The sequence below is a fragment of the Equus quagga genome, chromosome 1, assembly GCF_021613505.1.
Source record: "Equus quagga isolate Etosha38 chromosome 1, UCLA_HA_Equagga_1.0, whole genome shotgun sequence".
Taxonomy (NCBI): Eukaryota; Metazoa; Chordata; class Mammalia; order Perissodactyla; family Equidae; genus Equus; species Equus quagga.
This window is the reverse complement of record NC_060267.1, coordinates 27,356,130-27,375,102: the sequence shown is the minus strand read 5'-3', so window position 1 is coordinate 27,375,102 and position 18,973 is coordinate 27,356,130. Positions and strand designations below refer to the sequence as shown.

Genomic DNA, 18,973 nt, shown 5'->3' with positions numbered 1-18,973 from the left:
GATTCACAATTTTATTAGAATGAAGAAAAATACTTAAATACAACCTACTATTCCAGGAGCAAATAGAAAGAAAAGAATCAATAACCAATATAATTAAAATTAATAATTGAAAGCAAGGAATTAATTCAACTAAATTTCTGCATACTTCACAGTCACCTTATCCTTTAGGATGTCAAAAGCGAAGAAAGACTTTGAAGTACACCTTTTGAAATAGGAAAGGGAACAAGTTCTCAGTACCATTTAAGCATATGGTATAAAAGTTTTGGAGGTGCAAATAATTAACTTCAATATTATCTCCTAAATAATAACCTATACATTCACACGTAATACAGTTATTAAGAGAATTTAATTTGGAATCCAACAGAATTTGGCTCAAATCCTAGATTGTCCATTGTGATAATTTGGACAACCTTCTAAATTTCCGTGTTCTGGCATTGTTGTAAAGATTAAATGAGATAATGTATATAAAATACATTCCTGAAATAGAACTCAGTAAAATACAATAAAAAAAGATTAAAATAATTTGAAGAAGAAAATAATATAAAATAATCTGTAAATATGATAAACCAAAGATTAATGTTGATAAAGATTTAAAAAAGCATTGTTCTTCATCAGTCTGCAAAATTAAATTTTTTTAAAGTAATTTTATTGGGATTATAATGGTTTATAGCATTGTGTCATTTTGGGTGTACCTTATTGTTTATCAATTCCTGAATATACTTCATCATGCTCACCCCTAGTAGTCTAATTTTTATCCATCACCATAAATATGTGCCCCTTTGTCCCTTTCCACCCACCCCCGAACCCCTTCCCCTCTGTTAACCACTAATCTGTATTTGTTATCTTCCACATATGAGTGAAATCATGCAGTATTTGTCTTTCTCTGTCTGGCTTATTTCTCTTAACATCATACACTCAAGGTCCATCCATGTTGTTGCAAATGGGACAATTTTGTCTTTTTTATGGCTGAGTAGTATTCCATTGTATATATACACCACATCTTCTTTATCCATTCATTTGTAGTAGGGCACTAGGGTTGCTTCCACATCTTCACTATTGTGAATAACGCTGCAGTGAACTTAGGGGTGCATAAGTCTCTTTGTTTTGTTAATTTCAAGTTCTTTGGATAAATACCCAGTAGTGAGATAGCTGGATTGTATGGTATTTCTAGTTTTAATTTTGTGAGAAGTCTCCATACTGATTTCCATAGTGGCTGCACCAGTTTGCATTCCTGCCAGCAGTGTATGAGCCTTCCCTTTTCTTCACATCCTCTCTAACATTTGTTGTTTTTATGTCATGGTAGTTATAGCTGTTCTGACTGGTGTAAGGTGATATCTCATGTAGTTTTGATTTGCATTTCCTTAATAATTAGTGATGTTGAGCATCATTTCATGTGCCTGTTAGCTATCTGTATATCTTCCTTGGGAAAATGTCTGTTCATGTCCTCTGCCCATTTTTTCATCTGGCTGTTTGGTTTTCTTTTCTTGAATTGTATGAGTTCTTTATATATTTTGGAGATCAACCCCTTGTCTGATGAATGATTTGCAAGTATTTTCTTCTAGTTGGTGGGTTGTCTTTCCATTTTGTTCATGGTTTCCTTTGCTTTGCAAAAGTTTTCTAGTCTGATGTAGTCCCGTTTGTTAACTTTATCTTTTGTCTCCCTTGTCTGAGTAGACATGGTATTCGAAAAGATGTGGTTAAGACCAATGTCAAGGAGTGTACTGCTTATATTTTCTTCTAGGAGTTTTATGGTTTCAGCTCTTATGTTCAAATCTTTAATCTATTTTGAGTTAATTTTTTTGTATGGTGCAAAAATAATAGTCTACTTTCATTCTTTTGCATGTGGCTGTTCGGTTTTCCCAACACCATTTATTCAAGAGACTTTCTTTCTCCATTGTATATTCTTGGCTATTTTGTCAAAGATTAACTGTCCATAGATGTGTGGTTTTCTTTCAGGGCTTTCAGTTCTCATCCATTGATCTGTTTGTCTGTTTTGGTGCTAGTACCATGCTGTTCTGATTACTATAGCTTTGTAGTATGTTTTGAAGTCAAGGATTGTGATGCCTCCAGCTTTGTTCTTTATTTTTCAGGGTTGCTTTGTCTATTCAAGGTCTTTTGTTGTTCCATATAAATTTTTGTATTCTTTGTTCTATTTCTGTGAATATTGTCCTTGGGATTCTGATTGGGATTGCATTGAATCTGTAGATTGCTTTGGGTAGTATGGACATTTTAACTGTGTTTGTTCTTCCAACCCATGAACATGGAATATCTTCCCATTTCTTTATGTCTTCTTCAATTTCTTTTAATAATGTCTTATAGTTTTCAGTGTACATGTCTTTCACCTCTTTGGTTAAGTGTATTCCCAGGTATTTTATTCTTTTTCTTGCAATTGTAAATGGGATTATATTCTTGATTTCTCTTTCTGCTAGTTCATTGTTAGTGCCTAGGAATGCAACTGATTTTTTTGGATTGATTTTGTACCCTGAAACTTCACTGTAGTTGTTGATTATTTCTAATAGTTTTCTGGTGGATTCTTTGAGTTTTCTGTATATAGAATCATGTCATCTGCAAATAGCAAAAGTTTCACTTCTTCCTTTCCAATTTGGATTTCTTTTTGTCTTTTTCTCACCTAATTGCTCTGGCCAACACATCCAGTACCATGTTGAATAGGAGTGGCAAGAGTGGGCACCCTTGTCTCATTCCTGTTCTCAGAGGGATGGCTTTCAGTTTTTCACCATTAAGTATGATATTGGCTTGGGTTTGTCAAATTATGTTGAGGTATTTTCCTTCTATACCTATTTTAATGAGAGTTTTTATCATAAATGGATGTTGGATCTTGTCAAATGCTTTCTCTGTATCTATTGAGATGATTGTGTGATTTCTCATTTTGTTAATGTAGTATATCACATTGATTTGCAGATGTTGAAACATCCCTGCATCCCTGGAATAAATCCCACTTGATCGTAGTGTACGATCCTTTTAATGTATTGCTGTGTTCAGTTTGCCAATATTTTGTTGAGGATTTTTCCATCTATGTTCATCAGTGATATTGGCCTATAGTTTTCCTTCTTTGTGTTGTCCTTGTCTGGTTTTAGTGTCAGGGTAATGTTGGCCTCATAGAATGTGTTAGGAAGCATTCCATCTTCTTCAATTTTTCGTAATAGTTTGACAAGGATAGGTACTATATCTTCTTTGAATGTTTGGTAGAATTCTCCAGAGAAGCCATCTGGCCCTGGATTTTTGTTTTATGGGAGGTTTTTCATTACTGTTTCAATCTCTGTACTTGTGATTGGTCTGTTCAGATTCTCTATTTCTTATTGATTCAGTTTTGAAAGGTTGTATGAGTCTAGGAATTAATCCATTTCTTCTAGGTTATCGAATTTGTGGGCATACAGTTTTAAGTAGTATTCTCTTATAATCCTTTGTATTTCTGCAGTACCTGTTGTAATTTCTCCTCTTTCATTTATAACTTTATTTGAGGCTTCTCTTTTTATTGGTGAGTCTGGCTAAGGGCTTTTCAATTTTGTTTATCTTTCAAAGAACCAGCTCTTATTTTCATTAATCCTTTTTACTGTCTTTTACGTCTTTATTTCATTTATTTCTGCTCTGACTTTTATCATTTCCCTCCTTCTGCTGACTTTGGGCTTTGTTTCTTCTTCTTTTTCTAGCAGTGTTCAGTGCATTTTAAGATTACTTATTTCAGATTTTTCTTCCTTGTTGAGGTGGACCTGTATTGCTATGAATTTTCCTCTTATGACTGCTTTTGCTGCATCCCGTAAGATTTAGTATGTTGTATTTTCATTTTTGTTTGTCTACAGGTATTTTTTAGTTTACCCTTTGATTTATTCAGTGATCCAATTGTTGTTCAATAGCATGTTGTTTAGTCTCCACATATTTCTGACTTTCCAGGATTTTTTTCTTGTGCTTGATTTCTATCTTCATAGCATTGTGGTCATAAAAGATGGTTGGGATGATTTCAATCTTCTTAAATTTATTGAGGCTTGCCTTGTTTACCACCAGATGGTCTATCTCTTTGAGAATGATCCATGTGTACTTGAGAAGAATGTATATTCTACTGCTTTCAGATGGAATGTTCTGTATATATCTATTTAGTCCATCTGGCCAAGTCTTTCATTTAAATCAACTATTTTCTTGTTGACTTTATGTCTGGATGATGTGTCCATTGATGTGAGTGGGGTGTTGAGGTCCCCTTTTGTGTTGCTGTTAATTTTTCCCATTAGGTCTGTTAATAATTGCTTTATGTACTTTGGTGCCCCTGTGTTAGGTGCATATATATTAATAAATATTGTGTCCTCTTGGTGAAATGTCATTTTTATGATTATATACTGCCCCTCTTTGTCTCTCATTGTCTTTTTTAACTTGAAATCTGCTCTGTCTGATAAAAGTATGGCAACACCTGCTTTATTTTGTTGGCCATTAGCTTGGAGTATTGTCTTCCATCCCTTCAGTCTAAGCCTATGTTTGTCCTTGGAGCTGAGATGCGTTTCCAGGAGGCAGCATATTGTTGGGTCTTATTTTTTAATCCATCCAGCTATTCTGTGTCTTTTGATTGGAAAATTCAATCCATTTACATTTATAGTGATTATTGATATATGAGGGCTTAATACTGCCATTTTATCTCTTGTTTTCTGGTTGTTCTATGTTTCCATTGTTTCTCTTCCTTTGTATTTCTGACTGCCATTTCATTTTGGTGGTTTTCTGAGGGGGATTTCTCAGTTTTCCCTCTTTTTGTGAATTGTAGCTCTGGTCTAATTTTTTCTTTTTGAGGAAGATTAGCCCTGAGCTAACTACTGCCAATCCTCCTCTTTTTGCTGAGGAAGACTGGCCCTGAGCTAACATCTATGCCCATCTTCCTCCACCTTGTGTGTGGAACACCTACCACAACATGGCTTTTGCCAAGCGGTGCCATGTCCGCACTCAGGATCTGAACTGGCGAACCCCAGGCCACCGAGAAGTGGAACATGTGCACTTAACTGCTGCACCACCAGGCAAGCCCCATGCTCTAATTTTTTGTTTAGTGGTTACCATGAGGATTGTATGGAAGATATTGGAGATTAGATAGTCCATTTTCTCATAGCCTCTTATCTCCGTTAACCTAAGCACGTTTCTTCCCTTTCCTCTCCCCTTCTGAGTAATTGCTGTTACAAATTGTTCTGTTTTTAATTTTGTGAGTTTGTGGCTAAGTTGAAGTGTTTATCATTACTTTTGATGCTTTCTTTCCCTTTCTTTTTTAAGTTATAATTGGGTCTTTGCCTCCCTACTCTGGTAGAGAGCTGCAGGTTTCTGATCATGTTTGTCTATTTATCTTCTGAATCAGAGCTTTGTAGACTTTTGCCTTTTTGTTGCTGGTGTGAGGGCATCTTTAATTATTCCTTGTAGGGGAGGTCTAGTGGTGATGAACTCACTCAGCTTTTGTTTATCTGGGAAAGCTTTTATTTTTCCATCATATCTGAAGGAAAGTTTCGCTGGATAGAGTATTCTTGGCTGAAAGTTTTTGTCTTTCAGTATTTTGAATATGTCATTCCATTCTCTCCCACCCTGTAGGGTTTCTGCCAAGAAATCTGCTGAAAGCCTGGTATGGTTCCCTTTGTAGGTTATTTTCTTCTGCCTTTCTGCTCCTAATATTTTTTCTTTATCAGTAACGTCTGCTATTTTTACTATTATATGCCTTGGAGAAGGTCTTCTAGGATTGATGAAGTTGGGCATTCTAATAGCTTCATTTATTTGTAAATCCTGAACCATCTCCAGGTTGGGAATGTTCTCAGCAATTATTTCTTTGAACAAACTCTCTTCTCCTTTTTCCCTCTCTTCTCCCTCTCAAGTACCTATCATCCTTATGTTGCTTTTCCTAATTGAGTTGGATGTTTCTTGAAGAATTCCTTCATTTTTTAAAAATCTTATCTCTGTCTCCTCCTCCTCCTGTAGAATTTCTACATTTTTATCCTCTAGAAGACTACTTCTTTCCTCCATAAGATCCGTTCTATTTCTGAATGATTCTAGATTATTTTTTTATTTTATTAATTGTGTTTTTCATATCCAGAACTTCTGCTTGATGTTTTTTTTTATAGTTTCAATGTCTTTGGTGGACAGATTCATTTTATTGCTGAGCTCCTTGAATTGTCTTTCTGTGTTTTCTTATAAGTCGTTGAGTTTCCTTATGAAAGCTATTTTGAATTCTCTGTCAATTCGCTTGTAAATTTCTGTGTCTTCAGGGTTGGTTTCTGGAGAATTATCCTTTTCCTTCTGGTCTGAATTGTTGCTGCAGTTTCTCATGGTGCTTGATGAACTAATCTTTTGTTGGGGCATTTGTGGCATTCTTAGGATGCAGATTCTACCTGTTACCGCTAGGGGGAAACAGGAGCAGAGTTTCTGGTGCCACCCTGTCTGCTGGAGGCTGTAGGGGTATTATGGGTGCTTGTCCCGGACTGGGATGTGTTCAGGCGCTTGTGTGGACTGTGCTTGGCAGGTGGGGATTCCTTTCTGGACAGAGTTAGTAACACTCTCTGGCGCCTCAGGGGCATTATGAACTCCCCCTCCCCACCAGGAAGGTGATCACCAGTAAGCTAAAAGCTGCCACTGCCTCTTCCCACAGCCACTGGTACACATTCCCTCTTTCAGGGCTCAGCAGCACTTGAACACTCAAGTGTGTGGGGCCTGGGCTGTGTTCCCCCCAGCATGTACGTCTGCTGCAGCCTTTACTTGAGGTCCATGGGGCCACTGTGCTTGGGGGGTTGGGCTTCCTCACTGGGACCTGGGCTAGGGCCACTCCTTGACACTGCAGGGGCACAATGAACTCCCTCTCCCCACCAGGAAGGTGAACCCAAGCGGGCTCAAGGCTGCTGTGCCTCTTCCCACAGCAGCCCAGGACACATTCCCACTTTGAGGGCTCAGCAGCATTATGAGCGCTCACTTGGGCCTGGAGTGTGCTTGCCCCAGTGTGTAGATCTGCTGCAATCTCTGTTTATGGTCCACGGGGCTGCTGAACTTGGTGGGCAGAGATTCCTCACTGAGACCTGGGCTAGGGCCGCTCCTTGGTGGCACAGGGGCATGATTGGCTCCCCCTCCTCACCAGGAGAATGAAAGCAATCATGAGCGCAGGCAAAGGTTGCTGCCACCTCCTCCTACAGTTGGCCCAGTGTGTGTTCCCACTTTCGGAGTGCTTGCATGCCAGGCTGGAAAGCATTCATGTGTGTTCACAGGGCTACAAGGGGAGAGCAGGTCATGCTCACCACTCTCTGCCACTTCCCAGGGTGTCAGTTCATCCATCCTCAGGTGTATAGCTGTGTATGTCTCTCAGGCATCCTGTTGGGCTTCCTCCATTAGTCAGTAAATGTACACTTAGTTGTAATTCAAAAGAGGGAGAAACAAAGGGAACAACTCACTCCACCATGTTGCTGATGTCAATCCCAAAATTAAATTTTAAAATAGAAATATCTGTCTGACAGTTTTTTTTAAAAAAATTAAATATTATTTAAGTTTTTTAGCCTAACGTTTTTGGTAAAGTAAAAAGCACACACACATGAATGATTAGGTTAAAAGTAGCTGAGAGGTGCTGGCCTGGTGGCATAGTGGTTAAGTTCACACACACCACTTCAGTGGCCCCACGTTCATGGGTTCAGATCCCAGAACCTACACACCACTCATCAAGCCATGCTGTGGTGGTGTCCCACATATAAAGTGGGAGAAGATTGGCACAGATACTAGCCCAGGGACAATCTTCCTCAAGCAAAAAAAGAAAAAAGCAGCTGAGAAAGGGAACATGTTGATGTGGTCATCTGTTTAAGAATCCCACTGTGTTTTGTTTTCATAATTAGACACATGATTATTCAACTTAACCTCATTAGCATAATTATAGGTCCAAGTAATTACACTTCATCTAAAAGCTCTCCATAATGTCTGCCTCACAGTTTCCAAAAAATCAAATTACTGGAGAGAAGTATGAATGTGAAGTCCTTTAGAATGTGTTATGTTGCTGTTATAATGCATTTTTACAAAATTAACAGAGACACCCCATATCTCATAGAGTCATCTAAATGATGCTTATGGGAAACTTGGTATTACTTTCTCCTTTAAGAGATAGTTAAGATTGCTCACGTCATTAAGGTTTCCTTTAAAAGGACTGATATGTTAGTGACAACCAACAGTCATACCTATTAGCATTTATAAAATAAAAATGCCCTTGATCATGAAAGTATTTAGCCTCTCAGTGGATATACTACATTGGACAGATTATTGAGATAGGACCCAGATCTATGAAATTATATTGTTGTCCCTCTGATCTTGAACAAGTCAATAAATTTCTCTGAGCCTTTATTTCATTATCTCTAGACTTTAAATTCTTTCATCTCTGCTCTTTCTATGCTGTTTTGAGTCTCAGAGGAAGTAGCACATGAAAATACTTTAATATTTAGCAGTATAAGAGATATATTAGTATAATTGTATGTTTCTTCACCTTGAAGGTCAGAGTCCTTGAGATCAGTCTATCACCATAAAGCGACAGTGGGATCCTCAATGATTTTGAAGGTACCTGGGGCTATAGCTGAACACTCAAGAGATTCTAACACATAAAGTTGAACTGAAAGAGTGATTGGATATTACAGATACCAAATAGGAAATTAAAATTTCCCCAGAGAATTAGTAGCCTCCTGAATGAAAATGACATCTTGAGTTACACGCCTCCTTTTAGTTAAGGAGATTTGACGCACCCTTTTCAAATTTCATGGAAAAGTTCCTAAATGGTGGTTGGTCTTTTAAAAACAGTAAGCAAGATAATTGTATATCACATTGTGTTGAAGAAGAATTAGCATCCTCTCTCTTACCTTAAGTCAGGTTTTAAAAACATTCCACCATCACATTTTCCAGGTTCTACCATCCACTAAAATGTTCTCAAAATGAGTTATTTTCAAGAGTGGAAATAATCTTGAATACTTAGAATATTGGGGTTGCAAGGGCACACCAAAGATAACATTGTCAATCTCCCCATCGTCAGAAAATATCAAAGCCATTGTAATCAATGCTGTAAACACTGCTGACTAAGCTATTATCAGAAAATTGGGTCTTTTTAGGTTCTCTTACTTTTTTGCTACTTTTGATGTCTTACATCTTGAAGCTAACCGCATTAATGCACTGCAAGTGAAACCTTAGTTTCTTAAATGGACAAACAAAAGCCTAAGCCTGCAAAATAATAACAAAGCCTAAGGTAGCTGAGTTTCAGCAGAAAGTTGAGGGTAGTAAATGGGGTTTTCATTATTATGTCAAATCTTAAGTGGCATCCAACTTCTTCATATAATAATGATGTTTAATCATGTATTAGGTCCTTAATATACTAGGCAGGCTAAGAGCTATAGCGTTACTTCCCTCTATCCTTAATTGAGTGTTAAGACAGGTACTTTGATTACCACATTTTACAAAAGAGGATAGAAGTTTAATTCCTATTGTCAATAGTCACATAGCTAGTAAGAAGTGGAGTCAGGATTTAATCTTAAAATATCTGATTCTAAAATTCTTAAGAAATGTTCTGTATAACTTTGATCTAAAACCCAAGCATAACATTTAAGAATCTTCATGACCTGACCCCAATTTTCCTCTTTAACTAAACATTCGCACACATGCATGCGCACACACTGTCTAGACAAATAAGACTACTAACGGTCTTTATATCACACATTTGTATTGTTTTGGCTCTTATTTTCTCCTGTTTTACCTGGAATACTCTTTCTCTTCATCTGTGCCAATTAAGATCCTACATTTTGAAATTTCCCACTCTACAGCCTTTCACAAAGCCGTCTCTCCACACACCTAAACTAATTTCTCCTTTCTTTCACTTTATTCACATATCACTTTCTAACTTCCTGAAAATACTGGACACTTTTTGCCTGATAGTAACTTATAAATAAGGAAACTGAGTCCCAAGATGGGATGTTAAAAAACTTGGGAAAAATTCTTTAAGTCATAAATTGGTAGATCCAAATTTCTAACAGAGTTCTGATTCTAAAACTCATGGTGTCTCTGTTATAATACACCTATTCTCCCAAACGGTAAAATTCTAATGAAGATTATTAGGATCTGTTTTCCTTTTCATAATACTGTAGTGGTTAATATGACAGAGTCAGATCAATTTGGGTTTAAATAATGACTCTGATATTTATAACTGCCTAATCTTGGGTAAGTTAATTAAACTCTCTAAGTTTCGGTTTCCTCTTCTATAAATTCAAAATATGGATAAAGTGCTTACAAAAATTAAATGAGATATTATACTGTCTTTTAGCAGAAGGCCTCCCACCCACCAGTTGCTCAATAAATGGATTAATGTCAGTATCAGTTATTATTATTAGTTACTACATTGGCATAGTCTGGTGGGAAGGCATTTTTATGTCACTATTTCATAGTAGCTGTACCTTGACATGAGACACTGTAGTCAGCTTTATATGTGATTATATTCGTTGCCTCAAGATTCAATCTCATATGACTATAGTATAAGCAGTAAGCAGGATGAGATCCTGTGGTTGTTATTCTAAATGTTAAATGAGTTATTTTCATAAATCAATATATGCGGAAGGTTTTCTCCACGTTTGTTTGTGTTGTGGATTGGCCATTGTGTATAGTGCAATGTCATTTCTCCTGGCTGCATGCAGCTGCTGGCCAACCTATCATTTCCTTAAAAATTATATTTAAATCATATTTTCCATTAAAAGGAGAATAATAACCTTGAAGGCTTAGACTTGAAAATGGCTAATGGAGCTCCGCACAGTAGGAACAATCAAGTAAAATTGAGCAGAACAGCAACTAAAAGCCTATTTGCCCAAACTGATTCAAACTTGTTTTCACAAATAGGCAAGGCCAGCCGCCAGAGCAGCCATGTGGAACATTTTCCTTGTACTGAATAGATGCTAAAAAAAAAAAAAAAGATGTAGAGTATCAAAGATATAGCACATTTCTATGAACAGAGTGCATTTATTGGTATTCTTCATAGGAATGAGATAAATTAGTGCAAAGTGAAAATTGATTTATTCCTCTAAACTGAACATTTTAAGGGGCCAGGTTAAATTGTGGCAGGAGTCAGTGATCAACAAGTGCTCACAAATGCCTGGGCCTTACTCTGAACAGGAGGTCCTCAGAGATCAGAGACCAAAGATCAGAAATGGGCAATTAAAAGAGACAATAAACACAGTGGTCTGAGGAGTTGAGTGGAAAACTGGTTGTAGAAGGATATTGAACAGTTGTCCAAGAAGAAACGGGGCATATTTTGTCATGAAAACTGTAAGATTCTACATTAATAAGCAGCAAAGGAGATGAAGTCACTTCCCGTTTTCATCTCTCACTGAGGAGAGTAGCTGTTGACATAACCGAAGAGATGAGTGTTCCTTTGGAAAAAGTTTAGATAATTTAGGTTAATGAGTAGAAAGTTCTCAACATGTTTTTGTCTACTCCCAAAACACATGTGGGATGGGGTGTACTCATCTTGATAGCAGTAACTTGCTATGACAGTGATTCTTAATCCAGGGCTGGGGGGGAGCAAGGTCCCTTAACACTCAAGGGGCATAGCAGGATCTGTGCCCCTACTTAACAACCTTAAGTTAAATGTGATATATATTTGCCTGCTTGGCTGAAAACTAAGATTTCTTTTACCCATTATTTATAAACATATTTTAAAGATGAGTAGAACTACATGTATGTTGAGAACAGTGATTGTGAATCTTAGTTTTGACATTCCAGAGTATCACAACATTCTTTAAAATGAATTTTAATTTGCTTCAATAAAATAAATTAGGACATCTTATAGCATTTGCTGGAAAGGTGAAACAACGGGTGTTGTAAAATAACAGAAAGGCCAGGAATTACTGTGTTAGATTACGACATTGGTATTGTACCTAAATTTGAAAGAGATAAAATTGATAAGAATATTTAATTTTTAATATTAATGTAAATAAAAAACTATTAAAAATAGATCATATTTATATTGAATATATAAATGTATAAAGGCATAAATGGATGAATAGTCATAATAATGATGAATGACAGCTATGACATATAGTACATATTATGAGTTGGACACTGTTTTAAGCACTTTATACGTTAACATTTAATTCAACAACCTAACGAAGTAGGTATTATTATCATTATACTCATTTTATGGAAGAGGAAACTGAGGCAAAGAGTGGAAAGTAACTTGTCCAAGATTGTGCAGGTAATAAGCAGCAGAACCAGCCTCTGAACCTGGGAAATCTAATTGCAGAGTTTGTACAAATAGGGGTAAAAAAGATAAATGAGTTTAATGTCCATGGTGTAGGAGAAAGATAAAGAATCAAATGAACATATTAGAGCAAAGCTAAGCAAAGGAAAGACACAAGCAGGTGGGAGCTCCCCTTTCCCTAGAGAAGTGTCAACTGTTTGCCAGAGGTGCTGTCATTTCCCTGAAATGTAGGTATTAGCCACAGATTTTTGAAAAACTGAACTCTGTTAAAAAAATAGTTTAAAAGATAATTACACGTTTACTAACTGTACCAACATTACTCAATGTTTATTTTTAAAATACTATGCCTTTTAAAATACACATGAAATAAACTACAGCTACAATTAGATATCTTTTTCTCATTAATCCCTAACTATGTTGATTCCTATTTTCTCATTTTTCTAATTAGAGTTTCAGAGTGAAAAATAAACCTTAACTTTTTTGGCACCTCTTTGGTTTTTTGTCAAAAATGTCAAGACGTGTGCAAAGTTAGATAATATGACTTCACAAAAGTTCACGTCCGCCTAGTTCTCTCCTCAGCTGAAGATTATATTCGCTCTGTTAGCTTTTTCTTACCCTTACTTAGCTACCTCCAGGGCTAAGGGAAAGATTTGTCACCTTCCTATCACACTTTTCTAAAAGCTGTGCTGAGTTTCCTCCTGTCAGCAAGACAGATAGGGTGAAATGAGAGTCGTAGAGGTATGCTTCTGCCTACAGTGAGTCTCATTTTAAAAAGAAAGGAGTGATTTTCAGCTCTTCCTTACAAGAGCCTGCTCTTACTGCATGAAAGGCATTACACCTGCTATTTGATTTCTTAAAATGTTAACTTACCAACCTGGCCATTTTAAAGCCTACTTCTTAATAACAGTTGTTTTCTGAAAGCACATCTTGATAAATGCTTAAATCAAAAGTAAGTTTTTCGAAATAAATTGTGTTTACAGTTGTGTTACAGTATGAGATGGAAATGTGCTCACTCTCCAGAGGAAAGAAAGTGATTTAGTTCAAACGTTTAAATATTATACTTTAGAAATTGTTCGACATCTTAGAATGTCTTCACTGTGTCTTTTCTCTAAGACCTAAAATTACTGTGTTCCCAAACTATCACAACATTAACAGTTCCCATCATTTCCAAGTTGCTTCAAGAATCATCATGCCTCTAAGGGGAAATTGAACTAATGCCCTCCAATAGCACAATGGTTATTAACTTAAGTAACCATTATAAATGAGAATGAAATCAGGCAATCTATTGCCAGAGTATTTGGTGTTGAGCTGATAAGGGCTCTCGCATAATTGCTTATATAGAGATATAGCAATCATTTTTATATGATATAAAAATAAGAATGATGATACCTCAATAAAAAATATACCAAAATCTCACGCTGAGTGCTTTCTTTCTTTTGCCTTTCCACATAACATAAGGAAAACCAACATTTGGGGCAAGACTCAATGTACTCAATGAATATTTCAGGTTCCTAGTAATATGAACTGTGTGGGTTTTCTATTCATTGTCCATGTGAGCTGATGTTCTGTTAGTGCCATTGAGTCGATTCTGACTCCTGGTGACCCTGTGTGCAGCACAGCTGTACACCGCCCAGTCTTTTAGCTTCATCCTCTCACCTTCTGGCACTATATCAATCAATGGTCTGCTGCTAGTCATAGGGTTTTCATGGCCAATTTTTTTGGAAGTGGGTGGCCAAGTCCTTCTTTCTAGTCTGTCTTAGTCTGGAAGCTTCACCAAAACCTGTCCACCATGGGTGACCTTGGCCAGTATTTGAAATGCCGGTGGCATAGCTTTCAGCATCACAGCAACATGCAGCAGCCACAGTATGACGATGGTTCGCTAACTGGAAACAAACCCAGGCCTCAGCAGTGAGAGCAGCAAATCTTAACCACTAGACCACCAGGGCTGGTCCTTGATGTTCTAGTAACAATTAAAAATACTTATGTGTTTAGGGCTCTTTAACAACACACACTATTTTTTTCTTTTTACCCTGCATTGGGTAATATTTCCACGTTGAAAGCTGAATTAGTCATTTATTAACTCCATTTGACAAGAAACTGAGCCCTGAAGAGGTTCAGTGCTCCATCCTATTGGGAGTCAGGCTAGGTACAGAACTCAAAACTGCAGAACACACGTAGCAACCCAATGGGCTTATCAGGACCAGGAGATAGGAGTTTTTGGAGGAAAACAACACAGAAAACGATTACATACCTTTTAGATAAAGTGCATATTGGAAAGGTTTGGTCACTGTTATCCCTATTTGTAATGAATCAAATATTTTTAAAATACATCGTAATTGTTATCCATCTCACCATTATCCTGGGCTCCTCTGATTCTGCTACAATTAAACCTTTACCTCTGCTGATATTTATGTCTATTAAATAGCATGCTAAAGTCTGTGAAATAACTTTCTTTCACCTCTGTTTTAGTTCGTGCCGTTCAGGGATTATATTGACAGAAGCGGAAACCACATCCTGAGCATGGCTAGATTGGCTAAAGATGTCCTCGCTGAGATCCCTGAGCAGTTTCTCTCCTACATGAGGGCCCGAGGAATCAAGCCATCACCCGCACCTCCGCCGTACACCCCGCCTACACATGTGTTACAGACTCAAATATGACTGTGCTCCGAAATGCTAATGTTAACTACACATCTCTTATAACTGCTGAGTCTTCTTTGCTCCTGGTGCTCTGTCATGAACCAGGGAATGAGAAACTTTTCTCGGTTGGGTTTCAGCAGTACTGGTTAATATGCTTTCTTGGATCCAAAATTAATTCTCCTCCTAAACCAAAACTGTAAATATGGTTGTTGCATGGGCAACAGAAAAGTTGTTTAAATGCTTGAAGCAAAATATGGATGTCTTCTCTGAATCTTTAACTTTTTTTTTTTTGGACAGAAACAGCTAATTTCCAATGTATTGTTGGGAAAAAGCACAAACTATGTTTTTAACTCAAATATTGTCCTCGACTGCTGTGTATATAGGAAGGCAGTCTGTTTATCAATGTTTACATGTTACTACTTTTTAAATTTCAATACTTTTATAAATGTTCTTAAGAATAAGAGTTTTGAATATTGAATCCTATGTCTTCTAAATTGCAATAGCTATCATCACAAGAGCAATATCTCTTTGAATGACTGTCTGGACAAATACCATTGCAAACAAGGGAAAGGAAAGATGCTTTCATATTTCTCAGTAAGTGAATTGTCTTACAAAGCTCCATCTGCTTAGGAATCAGTTTCTCTGCACTGTTTGCCAAGTATGGGAGTTTAAGCTGAGCAGATGTGGATCCTGTAAGAACATGCATCTTTCATGGTGTTTGGGTTCTAAATTTAGACTGCAGTCAGTTTATGTTTTGTAATGCTAAGTAGAAATAATAAAAAGTCAAACATCGTGAACTGTAAATGCACAGAAAATACTTTGTGTAAAAAGTAGCGTCTTTATATTATAATGCTATTTAGAAAGACTAAAACCCAGAATATTTAACTGTGAACTATGTAGCAGAAGTTTTCAACTTTTTATTCCATTCTGCCTTGTCTAGATATTTTAATTCAAAGGGATACTGGCTCTCTTGATTTGGATTCCTTGTAATCGCCTTTCCACATTGCCACGCAGGGTGCACAGGCTGGAAGTTTTTGTGAAATTCCCAGTTAAATACACAACCATGTGACTTAGTGCACAACACATTTGTGAAATGATCTACTCCTCTATCCTGATCTGCCTGTCCACAATTAATTGTAAAGAGTTTTTGCATGTACAGTTTTTACAAGAATTACAGTTTTGTGACATTGTGTCTAAACTTAAGCATTTCTTTAGAACAAATGGCCTTAAATTCTCACAGAATTCCTGGAAATGATTGTGAATTGCCTTCAAATAATAGAAAAGTGTATTTATTTTTTTCTTTTGTGTCAACAATGTAACTGCTTTATAATATTTTTCCTTACTTATACCCTATTTACTACTTGATTTATTTCTACTGTATGTTGTTCTCTTTGTCCCAAGTTGACTTAGGGTGACTTTTATAAGCATGAAACTATTTTACTGAAAAGAAAAATATATACATCCACATATCTAACAGTATCAATGTTATATAATTATGTAATATTAAATTGTCCATTTTTAAGTATGTATTAAAATCTTTAAAAAGGATAACTATTTGCTCTGTAAATTTTATGTATGAATGACATGGAGTCTGATGATTTCTTTATTGATCTTAAATATTTATGTCAGTATAGTTTATTAACCTACAGATTTTTTATTTACCTTCATTCATCAGTCCAAAAAACAAAAATAAATAAGATCAATATTCTTTCCTGCTTCTCAAACATCAGTTATTTTTCCTTGAACTGATCAGAGAAAATGAGAGATGTGTACTTTCTTATCTAATAAGTGTGTGTCCAAACCCAGTGGGGGTAGATGGCTAAGTTACAAATCTTATCCTTTGTATGGCTGAGAATAATCATCAGAAACATATGTGATGTTAATTCTCTATGTAAGATTAGAACATACCTAGTCTTTTCTCTTCGTTGCATAAATGAAGAAACCAAGACTGAAGGGGTTGAATGATTTATCCAAGACTATATAGCTCATTACCATTGCAAAAATACTTAGATTTTGTGAGTTGCCATTAGGGGCTATGCAATGCAAAGTCTCAGAGACATATTCCATAAACGCAAATGCATGTCAATAGTTGCACGTACAAACTAGGTATCTGGAGTATTTAGACATGAAAGTAATGAGAAACAAGAAAGGTATGTATTGAGAGAAGAGTGATAGCTCCAAGTCATCAAAGCTGCAGCAGAAAGCGGACTATGACTGGGCACCCTCAAGAACCCTGGAGGATGTCTTATCTGTCTTATGCTGTCTCGTCTCTGTAATCCAATTTTCTCCCTCTCTGATGAAAATGATTTTAACTCCAGGATGAACCCTCAGCCTTCTCTTCAAGTATCTCCATCACCTGGTCTCACCCAGTTATATAACATCAATTTCCATCGCTTCCCAAATGCATATTAAAATTATCCAGACTTGTCTCATCACTTTTCTCCAACCAATCTGAGTTCCTTTGGAAACTCGGGCATAGTTCATACTCTTTCCTTCCATCAGGCTCTCTCCTTAGGCCTCCACCTAGAATACCCTTTGCATCTTCTAGCTCCAGCCCCAACTCCTCTTGATCATGTTCTTTTAAGACGTCAGCTACCAATAATCAGTACTTTCTATGAAGTCATCTTTGCATTGCATTTTAGCAGATTTGTTACCTCATATTACTTATAAACTATTTTTTTTTGTCTAGGTCATCTTGTCTCCCCAACACCAGGGAGTATGATTTAATGGCAACTGGATATAGGTAAATTTTAAAAGCTTCCCAGTTTACTGTGATGTGTGAGCAGGGTCTCTACCTGCTGCCATTAAAGAGCATGGGATGACTCAATCACTGCTTTTAAAATTCCCTCTCCCAGCATGTAATAGGGGGAGAAAAGAAGAGGTGGATATAATTGTGAATGGTGTTTTATGTGTGGGAGTAGGGCTGGAGTAAACATTATTTTATTCTTCAGACTTAATGAAGATAATTAGGTGGACTCGTGTACTTTTTTTAATACTGTGTCTTATCATCAGCTTAGGATGTAAAGAGATTTCTCTCAAAAGGATGAGGTTGATGTGGTTATTTCTCAAAGGACCACCAACTGCCAAAGATTTTTCTGAAGAGTGTGCCTTTTCCTTTCAACATGTGTGCATTTTAACTGTTATGCCTTTGTGTTACTTTTTTTTTTTTTTTTGAGGAAGATCAGCCCTGAGCTAACTGCTGCCAACCCTCCTCTTTTTGCTGAGGAAGCCTGGCCCTGAGCTAACATCTGTGCCCATCTTCCTCTACTGTATTATATATGGGATGCCTACCACAGCATGGCTTTTTGCCAAGCGGTGCCATGTCCGCACCCAGGATCCAAACCGGCGAACCCCAGGCCTCCGAGAAGCAGAACATGTGCACTTAACCGCTGCGCCACCAGGCCAGCCCCACCTTTGTGTTACTTATATCTGTAACTGACACAAAATGGTAGTACACTTAATAAAACCTCAAAGACTAATTTCTGTCATTAGCACAAATTAGGTACACTTCCTAATAAAGAAACAGAGCTGAGGATCAAATCAGTTTCCTTTGAGTGCCTGTGGTATCATTTAGTAAAGACTGGAAGGGTGGAAATCTATTTGTAACATGTACATGTGTACGGAGATTTCCCATCAGTATGTCACAGATAGTTTAGAGTCATCTTGCAGTTGGCTTACAGGTGTACCCTTTGGGGTATTGGGGGTTCCCAGCCTCCAGCATCGTCTTATGCTAACTCTAGGATGTTTTACAAATATTCCTTTTTTAAATGTATATCTTGACTGAGAAAGTCAGGAAAGCCCTGCCTTACAGAGATTATTTCTCAAATAATCTTTGCTTATGATAGGTTCAACCTTTAATTTTTTTTTACTTAGATACCCTAGTATATTTATACTACAGTTAAGCTGGAATAATGTTCCATATACCACTCCATGACAAATCTACTGTGGAAAGCAAGGCCCGGAGGAATAAGCTGTGAGTGTCCTCATGAGAATCTCAAGTTTACGTCCATCATGCACATCTTTTTACATTGCGCTATAGAATTTCTAAGAAAACTTTCTTGCCTTTTCTATCATTGTATTTACAAGCATTCTGCCACTCACCAAAAGAATGGATTCCTTAAT

General features: G+C 36.9%; 1 protein-coding gene across 1 annotated transcript in view; it reads left to right on the top strand.

Annotated features, from left to right (window-relative positions):
• The window catches only part of CPNE8 (copine 8), a 209,521-nt gene extending 193,119 nt beyond the window's left edge, over positions 1-16,402 (top strand). The window contains exon 20 of the mRNA XM_046685801.1: positions 14,684-16,402. Within this exon, the coding sequence (XP_046541757.1) occupies positions 14,684-14,872 (189 nt within the window). The 3' untranslated portion in view covers positions 14,873-16,402. The remainder of the gene's footprint in view (positions 1-14,683) is intronic.
• The last annotated feature ends 2,571 nt before the right edge of the window (positions 16,403-18,973 follow it).